This window comes from Panulirus ornatus, chromosome 65 (assembly GCF_036320965.1).
Source record: "Panulirus ornatus isolate Po-2019 chromosome 65, ASM3632096v1, whole genome shotgun sequence".
Taxonomy (NCBI): Eukaryota; Metazoa; Arthropoda; class Malacostraca; order Decapoda; family Palinuridae; genus Panulirus; species Panulirus ornatus.
The window spans coordinates 26,868,421-26,883,657 of NC_092288.1; the positions used below are offsets into that span (position 1 = coordinate 26,868,421).

The 15,237-nt window shown below is 41.0% G+C and overlaps 1 protein-coding gene across 2 annotated transcripts in view; it reads right to left on the reverse strand.

Annotated features, from left to right (window-relative positions):
- Tsf2 (transferrin 2) overlaps nt 1-15,237 on the reverse strand; it is a 245,751-nt gene that overhangs the window by 141,662 nt on the left and 88,852 nt on the right. For both annotated transcript variants that reach the window (XM_071657722.1, XM_071657723.1), the window contains exons 8-9: nt 8,788-8,889; nt 7,763-7,930 (exon numbers count right to left, since the gene is read on the reverse strand). In XM_071657722.1, the coding sequence (XP_071513823.1) occupies nt 7,763-7,930; nt 8,788-8,889 (270 nt within the window). The remainder of the gene's footprint in view (nt 1-7,762; nt 7,931-8,787; nt 8,890-15,237) is intronic.

A 15,237-nucleotide genomic window follows, 5' to 3' on the forward strand; every position in this document is an offset into this window, starting at 1 on the left:
GCTTCCATGTACAAGAGCAGGGTAATGAAATGGTGTGAGCAGGCCTTTATAACTACACAGTGCTGTATCCTGGATGGGATGCTACCTGCTATCATGTGGTGTAAGGAGATTTAAAAACTGCACAAAGCACATATCCTCCCATTTAACATCAATGACCATGACTAATCTAAACTCCTCAGTAACAAATAATCGCAATGTACCTGAATGTATTCATCAGCCTTGACTAAAGACATCAGTTGCCTAACTCCTCTCATGGTAATGGCCACTTAGGATTTACATTAACTACATAAAGTCAGTGTAATCCAAACTTTTATGTTACTTCTACCCTCCTATGGTCATAACCAGTTACCAGAATTAGCTTATATCACTTTAATACGGTATCTCGTCTCACTGCCTTTCCCCAACTTTATGGGTTCCCAGCTGAATGCAGACATCCCTGAAATTTTTGAGACAGACTGCACAGTGCTGCAAAGTAATCTTGGGACTAAAAATGGAAACTGGAATGCATGCTGTACATATGGTAATTGGATGCACCATATAAAGCAGTGTAAATAGAGATCTAAATTTGAGTTATGAGATTATAAAGGTGTTCTCAGAGCACAGGAGGGCAGAATGGCATGTTTCACTAAAAATATCCAGCAAACTTCATCAATAAGGGTAACATACATCTTTACATACCTTCTTGCCCTAAGATACCCTTATGTGTGACTCCCATACAGCTCAGAAAATTGGCCACATTGACTGGCTGGGACACCAGATCAGAATGTACTGTTACACTGGTGTGTGTGTGTGTGTGTGTGTATGGGTGTGTATGTGTGTGGTGAGCAAAGGATAACTAAGAAGTAAGTAATCAGTGTCTTCAAAATGGAAGATAAAGCATGGGCATGAGGGATGTTATGATATGTTCAGTCTTGTGATACATTCAAACAGAGTTTGTAATGCAGGAGATATGGGTGGTGTCATGAAAGTAAAGGAGAGAGGATAACTCAAACATGACAGGGAAACAGTTTCATGACTGGGTTGGGAGAGCAACTGGCTAGTACTTGTCATGTCAGCTCACTGTGGGTGTGTTTTGTCAATGTTGTTCGTAGAGGGAGTGAGGCTCTATGAGTACAGGTTGTACAAGTGTGAAGCAAGGGTAAGCTTTTTATTTCTACTTTGGAGTTGATGTTTGATTATGGAGTGCTTTGGATGGGAGGCATCTTGAGCTGTGCCAAAGAACTAGGTCCCAAGCATACTGAATGTTTGCAGTCAGTAAGCAGCTGATGACTGTTCTCAGTGCTCTCTTGTGTGGTTTGGAGCTTTGATATACTGGGCTTGCTTTAAACAGTGTTGATGATACGGAAAGTGAAGCATACTTTAAGAAAGAATGGATAAATTATTTGTAAAGGATACTACAGGACATTCTTCCTTGTCCAAAGCCAAAGATTTGATGACTGAAGTGGTTGATCATTCAGGGTGATGAACTGGAGCAGGCTGAACTCATGTCTGTCAGAGCTTCAGATGATGACAGCAAAATTATGTGGTGATGCAGATACTCTATTTTGAGTGAGCCCACATTCTAACTGCATGATATAGCATGGCATGTTTGTTGTTGCCTAGATACTGGCATGGTGATTTAATGTGCCTGTGAGCTCATCTACAGAGGAGAAGAATTTCACACTGTGGTGTGTGGGAGGTTGTGAATGGTCATGCAGAAAAAGAATGAAAAGGGATGGAGAAAAACTACTCACTGGAAAACTCCAATGTTGAGCTTAAAGATTTTGGAGGCAAATCTTTGTAAGTGACTCTGGCTTGATGGCCAGCTGTGAAGTTGGCTACCAACTTTTTGTTAGTGATGATGAGGATGATGTCAAGTATCTTTTGTGAGCGACATGTCTAAGGAGAATGAATAATGCTTTGCTGATATCTACTGCAATCAATGCTACTCAGAATGGTGGTTTGTGGTCTAGGATGTTTTAAAAATCTGTTTATAAAGTGGTAGAGGAGTGACTGGGTCTACAGCCATCCTGTGTAGATGAGAGTAAGATATTCTAGTTTATTTTGCTCTGTATTAGTCTTTCAAGGAGTTTGGGTACTGAAGACAGCAGTGATATAGGGAAGTAGGAAGAGGTGTAATTGGATGGTTCAAGGGACTTCCAGGTTTAGTATGTTGGCAAGGCTCCAGATGTTAGCAATCTTTGTTGTATAACCAAGATGGTTGAAAATATCCATAAGTACTTGAACTGTATTCAGGCCAAAATGTTTTATGCTGAAGTCTGACAGGCAAACACGGCCTATTGTAAGGGAGTTATTTAAGGTTCTGTGTTGTGACTGTCAGTGTGTGTGGAGGTTGGGTGACCAGCTTCAGGGTGGATCTTGCATAGGATTTTCATGACTGTCCTGTAAAGAGGTTTAACTGGCTTGCAACTAATTTTTTTGTACTGTTTCCAGAGCAAGTATCTGTGCCCTTTGGAAGACGGAATGCTATTCGTTTGGAACAGAAACATCATGTACAGAGGTTGGGGTGGTACCTACAAGTATCTGTGATAAGATCTAACCAAGGTGGGAGGGCTAGCACATTTTACTCACCACTTGACTTATATGTTGATGAATAACATTTCTCTTGACCACCTCAACTCCTCCCTTCACTCATCTTGCTTAATGCATAATGCTAATCTTCTTTTGATTTTTTCTTAGTCACTCCACTTGACTTTCTTAGATTGCCCAGTATCACATGATCATTCAAACTTCCTCGTTGGGCATTCATTTATTTTTTTCATGCGCATTTTTGAAATGTTTCCAGAAATTACTCACCTTAATGAGTGTATCATCCTTGTCTGCTTGGTTTCAGGTTCAGAACATTATTCATTCCTACTATTTGTTGCCAGCCATATATTACCATTTATCAATCCCTCTGACATTCAAAGCTGTAAATCTCTCATCTTTTGATGATCCATGGAAATTCCTATGCTCTACTCCATTCATCATACTTATGAGATGTTTGTGTATTATTTCTATACTTGTGAAAAGTTTGGGTATTATTTCTATCTTCTTTAAAACAGTCTGTGTTACTACAACCATTAAACACAGCAGTATTTGAATTTGCTTCTTGTACATAAATTAAATGTTTCCATCACAAAGCATGTTTCCTTTCATAAATGTTCTCAGTCATTCTACTCATTATTTGGTGCAAAAGCACTATCCTTCTAATATGCTCCTTGAATTCAAGTTACACACTGATATTTCTTTTTCATGTTCTTTTTCATCCAGCATAAACCATGGAAAGGTCCATGGGGCCTGAATGTGGATAGGGAGTTGTGGTTACTTTGCATTACACATGAGAGATAGAGACTGAGAATGAATGAAAGTGGCCTTTTTTATCTATCATCCTGGTGCTACCTCACTGCACAGGGAGGATCACAATGCTGCTTCCTATGGGGCAGGGTGGCACTGGGAATGGATGAAGGTAAGTGAGTATGAATATGTAGATGAGTATATATGTATATGGCTGTGTATGTGTATGTGTATATGTTATGTAAATATATATGTAGGTATATGTATATCCCTGGGGATAGGGGAGAAAGAATACTTCCCACGTTTTCCCTGCGTGTCGTAGAAGGCGACTAAAAGGGAAGGGAGCGGGGGGCTGGAAATCCTCCCCTCTCGTTTTTTTTTTCTTTGTTTTTTAATTTTCCAAAAGAAGGAACAGAGAAGGGGGCCAGGTGAGGATATTCCCTCAAAGGCCCAGTCCTCTGCTCTTAACGCTACCTCGCTATCGCGGGAAATGGCGAATAGTATGAAAAAAAAAAAATATGTATATGTGAGGAAAAATGAGTGCAAGAATGGAAAAAGGTGAAAGCAAAGGACATACAGGGAGTGGGGAAGAATGGGATGTATTTACGGAAGCAGTGATGCCTTGCGCAAAAGATGCTTGTGGCATGAGAAGTGTGGGAGATGGGCAGATTAGAAAGGGTAGTGAGTGGTGGGATGAAGAAGTAATATTATTAGTGAAAGAGAAGAGAGAGGCATTTGGACATATTTTGCTGGGAAATAGTACAAATGACTGGGAGATATTTAAAAGAAAGAGGCAGGAGGTCAAGAGAAAGGTGAAACAGGTGAAAAAAAGGGCAAACGAGAGTTGGGGTGAAAGAGTATCATTAAATTTTAGGGAGAATACAAAGATGTTTTAGAAGGAGGTAAATAAAGTGCATAAGACAAGAGAACAATTGGGAACATCAGTGAAGGGGGCTAATGGGGAGGTGATAAGAAGTAGTGGTAACGTGAGAAGGAGATGGAGTGAATATTTTGAAGGTTTCTTGTGTTAGATGATAGAGTGGCAAATATAGGGTGTTTTGGATGAGGTGTTGTGCGAAGTGAGAGGGTTAGGGAGAATGATTTGGTAAACAGTGAAGAGATAGTAAAATCTTTGTGGAAGATGAAAGACAGCAAGACAGCTGGTTTGGATGGTATTGCAGAGTAATCTATTAAAAAAGGGGGTGACTGTGCTGTTGACTGGTAGGTAAAGATATCTAATGTATGTATGACAGAGAAGAGGTAGTAAAAGCTTTGCAGAAGATGAAAGCCGGCAAGGCAGCAGGTTTGGATGGTATTGCAGTGGAATCTATTAAAAAAGGGGGTGACTGTATTGTTGACTGGTTGGTAAGGTTATTCAATGTATGTATGATTCATGGTGAGGTGCCTGAGGATTGGCAGAATGTGCGCATAGTGCCATTGTACAAAAGCAAAGGGGATAAGAGTGAGTACTCAAATTACAGAGGTATAAGTTTGTTGAGTATTCCTGGTAAATTATATGGGAGGGTATTGACTGAGAGGGTGAAGGCATGTACAGAACATCAGATTGGGGTTCCAGAAGTGAGAGGATGAAGGCATGTACAGAACATCAGATTGGGGTTTCAGAAGTGGGAGAGGATGTGTGGATCAGGTGTTTGCTTTGAAGAATGTATGTGAGAAATACTTAGAAAAGCAAATTGACTGAGAGGGTGAAGGCATGTACAGAACATCAGATTGGGGTTTCAGAAGTGGGAGAGGATGTGTGGATCAGGTGTTTGCTTTGAAGAATGTGAGAAATACTTAGAAAAGCAAATGGATTTGTATGTATCATTTATGGATCTGGAGAAGGCATATGATAGAGTTGATAGAGATGCTCTGTGGAAGGTATTAAGAATATATGGTGTGGGAGGAAAGTTGTTAGAAGCAGTGAAAAGTTTTTATCGAGGATGTAAGGCATGTGTACGTGTAGGAAGAGAGGAAAGTGATTGGTTCTCAGTGAATGTAGGTTTGTGGCAGGGGTATGTCATGTCTCCATGGTTGTTTAATTTGTTTATGGATGGGGTTGTTAGGGAGGTGAATGCAAGAGCTTTGGAAAGAGGGGCAAGTATGAAGTCTGTTGGGGATGAGAGAGCTTGGGAAGTGAGTCAGTTGTTGTTCGCTGATGATACAGCGCTGGTGGCTGATTCATGTGAGAAACTGCAGAAGCTGGTGACTGAGTTTGGTAAAGTGTGTGAAAGAAGAAAGTTAAGAGTAAATGTGAATAAGAGCAAGGTTATTAGGTATAGTAGGGTTGAGGGTCAAGTCAATTGGGAGGTAAGTTTGAATGGAGAAAAACTGGAGGAAGTAAAGTGTTTTAGATATCTGGGAGTGGATCTGGCAGCGGATGGAACCATGGAAGCGGAAGTGAATCATAGGGTGGGGGAGGGGGCGAAAATCCTGGGAGCCTTGAAGAATGTGTGGAAGTCGAGAACATTATCTCGGAAAGCAAAAATGGGTATGTTTGAAGGAATAGTGGTTCCAACAATGTTGTATGGTTGCGAGGAATGGGCTATGGATAGAGTTGTGCGCAGGAGGGTAGATATGCTGGAAATGAGATGTTTGAGGACAATGTGTGGTGTGAGGTGGTTTGATCGAGTAAGTAATGTAAGGGTAAGAGAGATGTGTGGAAATAAAAAGAGCGTGGTTGAGAGAGCAGAAGAGGGTGTTTTGAAATGGTTTGGGCACATGGAGAGAATGAGTGAGGAAAGATTTACAAAGAGGATATATGTGTCAGAGGTGGAGGGAATGAGGAGAAGTGGGAGACCAAATTGGAGGTGGAAAGATGGAGTGAAAAAGGTTTTGAGTGCTCTGAGCCTGAACATGCAGGAGGGTGAAAGGCATGCAAGGAATAGAGTAAATTGGAACGATGTCGTATACCGGGGTCGACATGCTGTCAATGGATTGAACCAGGGCATGTGAAGCGTCTGAGGTAAACCATGGAAAGTTTTGTGGGGCCTGGATGTGGAAAGGTCGAGTTTCGGTGCATTATACATGACAGCTAGAGACTGAGTGTGAATGAATGTGGCCTCTGTTGTCTTTTCCCAGTACTACCTCACGCACATGTGGGGGGGAGGGGGTTTTCATTTCATGTGTGGCAGGGTGATGACGGGAATAAGGGCAGACAGTATGAATTATGTACATGTGTATATATGTATATGTCTGTGTATGTATATATATGTATACATTGAGGTGTATAGGTATGTATATGTGCATGTGTGGACGTGTATGTATATACATGTGTATGTGGGTGGGTTGGGCCATTCTTTCGTCTGTTTCCTTGCACTACCTCGCTAATGCGGGAGACAGCAAAAAAGTGTAATAAATGAATAAATATAAATATTTGTATTTACTATACAATGGTACATATTTTCAAGGTTAAGAGCCAAGGGAAGACAGTGTTGAACTCTCCACCCACAGCTATCTATCTATATATCAATCTATATTTTAGATGCCAGTTCCCAAATGGAACTCCCACAATGTGGTGGCCACGGTAATAGAGTCTCCATAACTAGAGAACTCCAGTGTCACTTCTTAACCTTTAGGACCTCAGCCTTAACAGGACACTAGCAGAGGGCAACTCTAGCACAGTGTTTGCAGAGACTACTATCTAATGTTCCTACAGGGTACTATTCTCTAATGCTTGTGCCTAATGTTCCTACCAGCTACTTTAACCTAAAGCTCCTGAATAAATGTTCCTACCTACTATTTCTATCTATTACTCCTACCATTTCATCAAAAGGCAGGGCTTAGTACAGAGTTCTCACCACAGGAAAAATACATATAAACATTAATCACATACCAATATAACTACCAAATGTCTCTCTTACCCTATCATTTCGTATTTGTTCAACTCTCCTCTTACCACATATTATCACACATTTCATTTCCAAAAAATTTATATTCTTATTCATATTTTTGTCTAAGACCAATGCCTCATATCTGTACAGCACCAACACGACTAACACACCATCAAGCATATCCACCTTCTGCCCTTAAAGCAATGACCTATCTTTCCACACAATCCTCAAAGTACCTAAGACTTTTGCCCTCTCACCCACCCTAAGGATCATTTATGCTCCCATGGTTCATTCACAGCCATATCCATTTCCGGGTATCTAAAGGACACCATTTCCTCTAAGTTCTCTCCATTCAAACTCATACTCTAACTAACCTTCCTCTCATTACTACTATATCTAATAACCTTGCTTTTATTCACATTTACCCTTAACTTTCCACTTTCACAAATTCTTCTGAATTCAGACAGCAGCTTCTGGTGCTTCTCACTCAAATCTGCTAACAGAATGTGCATAAACGTTCGGTGATTATAGTGGCAGGGAGATAATTCTACATCAATTCACTCTACTATGAATGAGGTCAATGTACTATGAAAGCAGCTTTCCCATTACAAAAGTGAAGTGGCATGGCATGCAACAGTTCACAATATACCAACCCGCATTCTGTGACACTTGGAGTACTCAGCCAAGGAGGTGACACATAGGGTCATCTTGGACACAGGACACCAGCGCACTGTTTGGATGTGGCTCATTATGTCACCTAGAAGATACTTCTGAAAGTTCTGTTGGCTGATAGCCATCTCCACCAGTGTCTCTGTATCATCCTGCAATGGATGATAAGAAATTATATGACATGCTCCTTATAGACCTTACAAGACTACTAGGTTTGAACATCATCAGAGATCCATTTTGCTCTGAAACTGAAAATTGATTCATCTAGTTCAGGTGCTGTATTTCTAAAACAAATCTGATCTAGTAAAAGATAATCTTTATTCATAAAAAATGGTTGATTACCAAATTTAGATCATGGCAGTAGAGTATATGCCATATCTCCTCTAAACATATAAATGTATATCACAGACATAATTTTCAATATTTCACATAACTAAGTTCCCAGTTGTCATCTACCAGATCACTAATGGTGAACAGTATCCTTTAGTGGCAAGACAAGGTCTGCCCTTCCCGTATTGGCAAATACATTTAAGTGCATGAAATATACAATATATGAGAGTATTACATATTCACAAGCCCTTAGTCATTCACCTGTCTGGCTGAAGGAAGTGTTGTAAATTTTACATAATTTACATTTTATAACTTTCCTGTGACAATTTACTTAATTCATAACCTTAATTTCACTGGTCAACAGTAAGGCAGCAACCTTATATGAACATATATGTTTTATCAACATTAGCTTACTAAATTTCTTGCCAGTGATAGCAGAGATGAGTGAGGTAAAGAAGAAAAATAGGAAAGAGTACTAGAATAGGAGGAGGAGGCAAGGAAAAGGAAGAGAGAGAGATGGATGGGGAAAGAGAAAGGGAATAACAAATGAAGTGGTGAATAAATGGAAAAAAGGAAAGATACAGAAACAAACTCGTTTGCAACTCTTCTACTCTGATCCAAAAAGTAGTATGCATACACATAGCAAACATATCAAAAACCTAAACAATGGAGGACCTACCGACAGCAGCAGATCATGTGATGTTCCATATTTTGGTGCAGATTCAAAGAGATGAAATTCATTAAGACCATCTGGCTTTGTTCCATAGAGAGTGACTAGTAGCTGAAAGCAGCAAAACAATTCATATATAAGAACATATTTCATTTCAGAGGAAACTTTCACATCTTATCAATATCTCATATATGAGCATTTACTTGCATTCTTTCTCTAACTTTCATGTGGAAATGTACTAAAACCACTGCTCCCTATCCACAACCAAGCCCTAAAAATCTTTCCATGGTTTCCTCCAACCACTTCACATGCCTTGGTTCAGGCTATTGACAGCACATCAACCCATGTAATACCACATTGTTCCAAATCACACAATCCCATGCACACCTTTCACCCTCCTACATGTTCAGGCCCTGATCACTCATAAATTCTTTTCAAATCCATTTTCCATCTCAATTTGGTCTCCCCTTCTCCTTGTCCCCACCATTTATGGCACATATGACCTCTTTGTCGACCTCTCCTCCACTCATTCTCTCAATATGTCTGAACCATTTCATCAGAATCTCTTTAGCTCTCTTAAACATACCGTTTTTATCACCATGCCTCTCTTACCCCTTTATTACTTACTCAATCAAACCATCTCATACCACACGTCATAAAATATTGTATTTACAACCTATCCACCCTCCTCCACACATCCTCATCTATAGCACACACCTTGCATCCATAAAACATTGTTCAGACTAATATACCTTCAAACATACCCATTTTTGCTCTCTGATAACCTCTCTTTCTACACATTCCTCAGCAATACCCAGAACTTTCACCCCATCTCACTCACCCAATGACCCTATGGCTGTGTCCACTCCCAGGTATCAAAAGCACTTCACATCCTCTAAATCTTCTCCATTCAAACTCGCATCCCAACTAAATTGTTCCTTACCCCTATTGACCTATTGGCTTTGCTTTTCCTCAAATTTACTCTCAACTTCCTCCTTTCACACACTTCCAAACCATGTCACTAACTTCTAAAGTTTCTCACTCAAATCTGCCACTAGCACTGTGACATCAGCAAACAACAACTGATTCACTTTCTAGGCAAACCCTTATCACCTACAGATTGCATACTCACACCTCACTCCAAGACACCTGCATTTACCTACCTCGTCAACCCACCCGTAACCAAATTAAAACAGCAACGGAGACAGACAACCCTACCACAGATACACCTTCACTTGCAACCATTCACTCCCCTCTCTTCCTACCCATATACATGCCTCACACCCTTAATGAAACTTTTCTCTGCTTCTAGTGGCTTTCCTCCCATACCATGTATTCTAATGACCATCCACAAGGTATCATTATCAATTTTCTCATATGCTTTCTCCAGATCCATATATGCCACATACAAATCCTTCTGTTTCACTTAAGTATTTCTTACACACATTCTTTAAAGCATACACTTGTTTCAAACATCCTCTACTACTTCTGAAACCATACTGTTGCTCTCCAATCTGACGTTCTGTACATGCCTTCATCCTCTAAGCTCTAATCTCCCATACAACTTACCAGGTACGCTGAGCAAACTTTTAACTCTGAAGTCTGGATATTCACCTTAATCCCCCTCACCTTCATACAATGGCACTATAAATGCATTCCTTCAATCCTTAGGCACCTTACACTGACCCATTCATACAATGAAACTCTTAAATAACCAACAATGCAGTCACTGCAATCAATCCATTCCAGGAACCTTGCCATATTTCAGCTCCTCTAAATTATTATTTTTTTTTTTTTATTATACTTTGTCGCTGTCTCCCGCATTTGCGAGGTAGCGCAAGGAAACAGACGAAAGAAATGGCCCAACCCCCCCCCCCATACACATGTATATACATACGTCCACACACGCAAATATACATACCTACACAGCTTTCCATGGTTTACCCCAGACGCTTCACATGCCTTCATTCAATCCACTGACAGCACGTCAACCCCGGTATACCACATCGCTCCAATTCACTCTATTCCTTGCCCTCCTTTCACCCTCCTGCATGTTCAGGCCCCGATCACACAAAATCTTTTTCACTCCATCTTTCCACCTCCAATTTGGTCTCCCTCTTCTCCTCGTTCCCTCCACCTCCGACACATATATCCTCTTGGTCAATCGTTCCTCACTCATTCTCTCCATGTGCCCAAACCACTTCAAAACACCCTCTTCTGCTCTCTCAACCACACTCTTTTTATTTCCACACATCTCTCTTACCCTTACGTTACTCACTCGATCAAACCACCTCACACCACACATTGTCCTCAAACATCTCATTTCCAGCACATCCATCCTCCTGCGCACAACTCTATCCATAGCCCACGCCTCGCAACCATACAACATTGTTGGAACCACTATTCCTTCAAACATACCCATTTTTGCTTTCCGAGATAATGTTCTCGACTTCCACACATTCTTCAAGGCCCCCAGAATTTTCGCCCCCTCCCCCACCCTATGATCCACTTCCGCTTCCATGGTTCCATCCGCTGCCAGATCCACTCCCAGATATCTAAAACACTTTACTTCCTCCAGTTTTTCTCCATTCAAACTCACCTCCCAATTGACTTGACCCTCAACCCTACTGTACCTAATAACCTTGCTCTTATTCACATTTACTCTTAACTTTCTTCTACCACACACTTTACCAAACTCAGTCACCAGCTTCTGCAGTTTCTCACATGAATCAGCCACCAGCGCTGTATCATCAGCGAACAACAACTGACTCACTTCCCAAGCTCTCTCATCCCCAACAGACTTCATACTTGCCCCTCTTTCCAAAACTCTTGCATTTACCTCCCTAACAACCCCATCCATAAACAAATTAAACAACCATGGAGACATCACACACCCCTGCCACAAACCTACATTCACTGAGAACCAATCACTTTCCTCTCTTCCTACACGTACACATGCCTTACATCCTCGATAAAAACTTTTCACTGCTTCTAACAACTTTCCTCCCACACCATATATTCTTAATACCTTCCACAGAGCATCTCTATCAACTCTATCATATGCCTTCTCCAGATCCATAAATGCTACATACAAATCCATTTGCTTTTCTAAGTATTTCTCACATACATTCTTCAAAGCAAACACCTGATCCACACATCCTCTACCACTTCTGAAACCACACTGCTCTTCCCCAATCTGATGCTCTGTACATGCCTTCACCCTCTCAATCAATACCCTCCCATATAATTTACCAGGAATACTCAACAAACTTATACCTCTGTAATTTGAGCACTCACTCTTATCCCCTTTGCCTTTGTACAATGGCACTATGCACGCATTCCGCCAATCCTCAGGCACCTCACCATGAGTCATACATACATTAAATAACCTTACCAACCAGTCAACAATACAGTCACCCCCTTTTTTAATAAATTCCACTGCAATACCATCCAAACCTGCTGCCTTGCCGGCTTTCATCTTCCGCAAAGCTTTCACTACCTCTTCTCTGTTTACCAAATCATTTTCCCTAACCCTCTCACTTTGCACACCACCTCGACCAAAACACCCTATATCTGCCACTCTATCATCAAACACATTCAACAAACCTTCAAAATACTCACTCCATCTCCTTCTCACATCACCACTACTTGTTATCACCTCCCCATTTGCGCCCTTCACTGAAGTTCCCATTTGCTCCCTTGTCTTACGCACTTTATTTACCTCCTTCCAGAACATCTTTTTATTCTCCCTAAAATTTAATGATACTCTCTCACCCCAACTCTCATTTGCCCTTTTTTTCACCTCTTGCACCTTTCTCTTGACCTCCTGTCTCTTTTATACATCTCCCACTCAATTGCATTTTTTCCCTGCAAAAATCGTCCAAATGCCTCTCTCTTCTCTTTCACTAATACTCTTACTTCTAAGCTCTAAAGCTTTCACCAAATCTTCTCTCTTAACCATGACCCTCTCACTTTGCTTATCACCCTAGCCCATTCACTCTACATCTGCCATCTTATCATCAAATATATTCAATAGTGCTGCAAAATACTCACTCCAACTCCAACTGCTTCCCCATCTGCCCCCTTCACTGTGTTCCCATTTCTTATCTAGTTTTTTTGTGCATTATCAACCTCTTTCAAAACACCATATTCTCCATGAAGTTTAATTATGCTCACTCACCTCAGCTCTCATTTGCTATCTTTTCCAACCCCTGCATCTTCCTCTTGACTTACTGCCACTTTCTCTTATACATCTCCCATCTCTCAAGCAACTGCACTCCTTCCCTATAAGTACAGCCTGCATGCCTTCCTCTCCTCTTTTCTTTTTCCCATATATGTTTGCTGTTTCCCTCAAGCATGAAGTAGCATCCAGAACAAATGACTGAATCTTAAGAGGACAAATCCTCATCTGGCTCTTTCAGTTGTTTCTTCATTTGTAAAATAACATGGGTGGGGAGATTTCTAGCATCCCACTCCAGCCCCTCTTCGTAGCCATTTATGACAAGCCGGAGATACCTCAGCAGTATTCTTTTTCCCATATCCCTAGGGGTGAGGGACAAGTTAGTTGGGATGTGAATTTGGAAGAGTGTGTGAAAGGAGAAAGTTGAGAGTAAATGTGAATAAGAGCAAGGTTATTAGGTTCAGCAGGGTTGAGGAACAGGGTAGTTGGGATGCAAGTTTGAATACAGAAAAATTATAGGTGAAGTATCTTAGTTATCTGGGAGTGGCCTTAGCAGCAAATGGAACAATGGAAGCAGAAGCGAGTCATAGGGAGTATGTGTGTGTGTGTGTGTGTGTGTGTGTGTGTGTGTGTGTGTAGGGGGGGGGAGGTTCTCAGAGAAATGAAGGATGTGTGGAAAGAGAATAACATTAACTCGGAGAGCAAAAAATGAGTATGTTTGAAGGAATAGCATGGCCTATAAAAAGGGTTGTACAGAGGAATGGGGATGAGTTGGAAATGAAAATTTTGAGGAACATATGTGCTGAGGTGGTTTCATTAAGTAACGAAAGGGTAAGAAAGATGTGTAGTAATACAAAAAGTTTGGATGAGAGAGCAGAAGAGGTGTGTTTAAATGGTGTGTTCATATGGAATGAATAAATGAGGACAAGTTCACAAGTAGGATATATGTGTCAGAAGTGGAGGGAACAAGGATAAGAGGGAGACCAAATAGGTTGTGGAGAGATGGAGTGAAAAAGACTTTCAGCAATCACAGCCTGAACAGCCAGAAGGGTAAGAGACATGCAGGGAATAGTGAATTGGTACAATGTGGTATATTGTTGTCGATGTCTTGTCAGTGGACTAAACCAGGGCATGTGAAACATCTGGGGTAAATCATGGAAAGGTCTGTAGAGCCCCCAACCCTACTGTACCTTGCTCTTATTCACATTTACTCTCAGCTTCCTTCTTTCACACACTTTACCAAACTCAGTCACCAGATTCTGCAGTTTCTCACACAAATCAGCCACCAGTGCTGTATCATCAGCGAACAACAACTGACTCACTTCCCAAGCTCTCTCATCCACAACAGACTACATAGTTGACCCTCTCTCCAAAACTCTTGCATTCACCTCCCTAACAACCCCATCCATAAACAAATTAAACAACCATGGAGACATCACACACTCCTGCCGCAAGCCACCATTCACTGAGAATCAATCACTTTCCTCTCTTCCTACATGTACAAGTGCCTTACATCCTCAATAAATACTTTTCACTGCTTCTAACAACTTGCCTCCCACATCATATATTCTTAATACCTTCCACAGAGCATCTCTATCAACTCTATCATATGCTTTCTCCAGATCCATAAATGATACATACACATCCATTTGCTTTTCTAAGTATTTCTCATATACATTCTTCAAAGCAAACACCTGATCCACACATCCTCTACCACTTCTGAAACCACACTCCTCTTCCTCAATCTGATGCTATGTACATGCCTTAACCCTCTCAATCAATACCCTCCCAAAATTTCCCAAGAATACTCAACAAACTTATACCTCTGTAATTTGTGCACACTTTTATCCCCTTTGCCTCCGTACAATGGCACTATGCAAGCATTCCGCCAATCCTCAGGCACCTCACCATGAGTCATACATACATTAAATAATCTTACCAACCAGTCAACAATACAGTCATCCCCTTTTTTAATATATTCCTCTGCAATGCCATCCAAACCCACTGCTTTGCTAGCTTTCATCTTCCACAAAGCTTTTACTACCTCTTCTCTGTTTACCAAATCCTTCTCCCTAACCCTCTCATTTTGCACACCACCTCGACCAAAACACCATATATCTGCCACTCTATCATCAAACACATTCAACAAATCTTCAAAACACTCACTCCATCTCCTCACATCACCACTACTTGTTATCACCTCCCCATTAGCCCCCTTCACTGATGTTCCCATTGGTTCCCTTGTCTTACACACTTTATTTACCTCCTTCCAAAACATC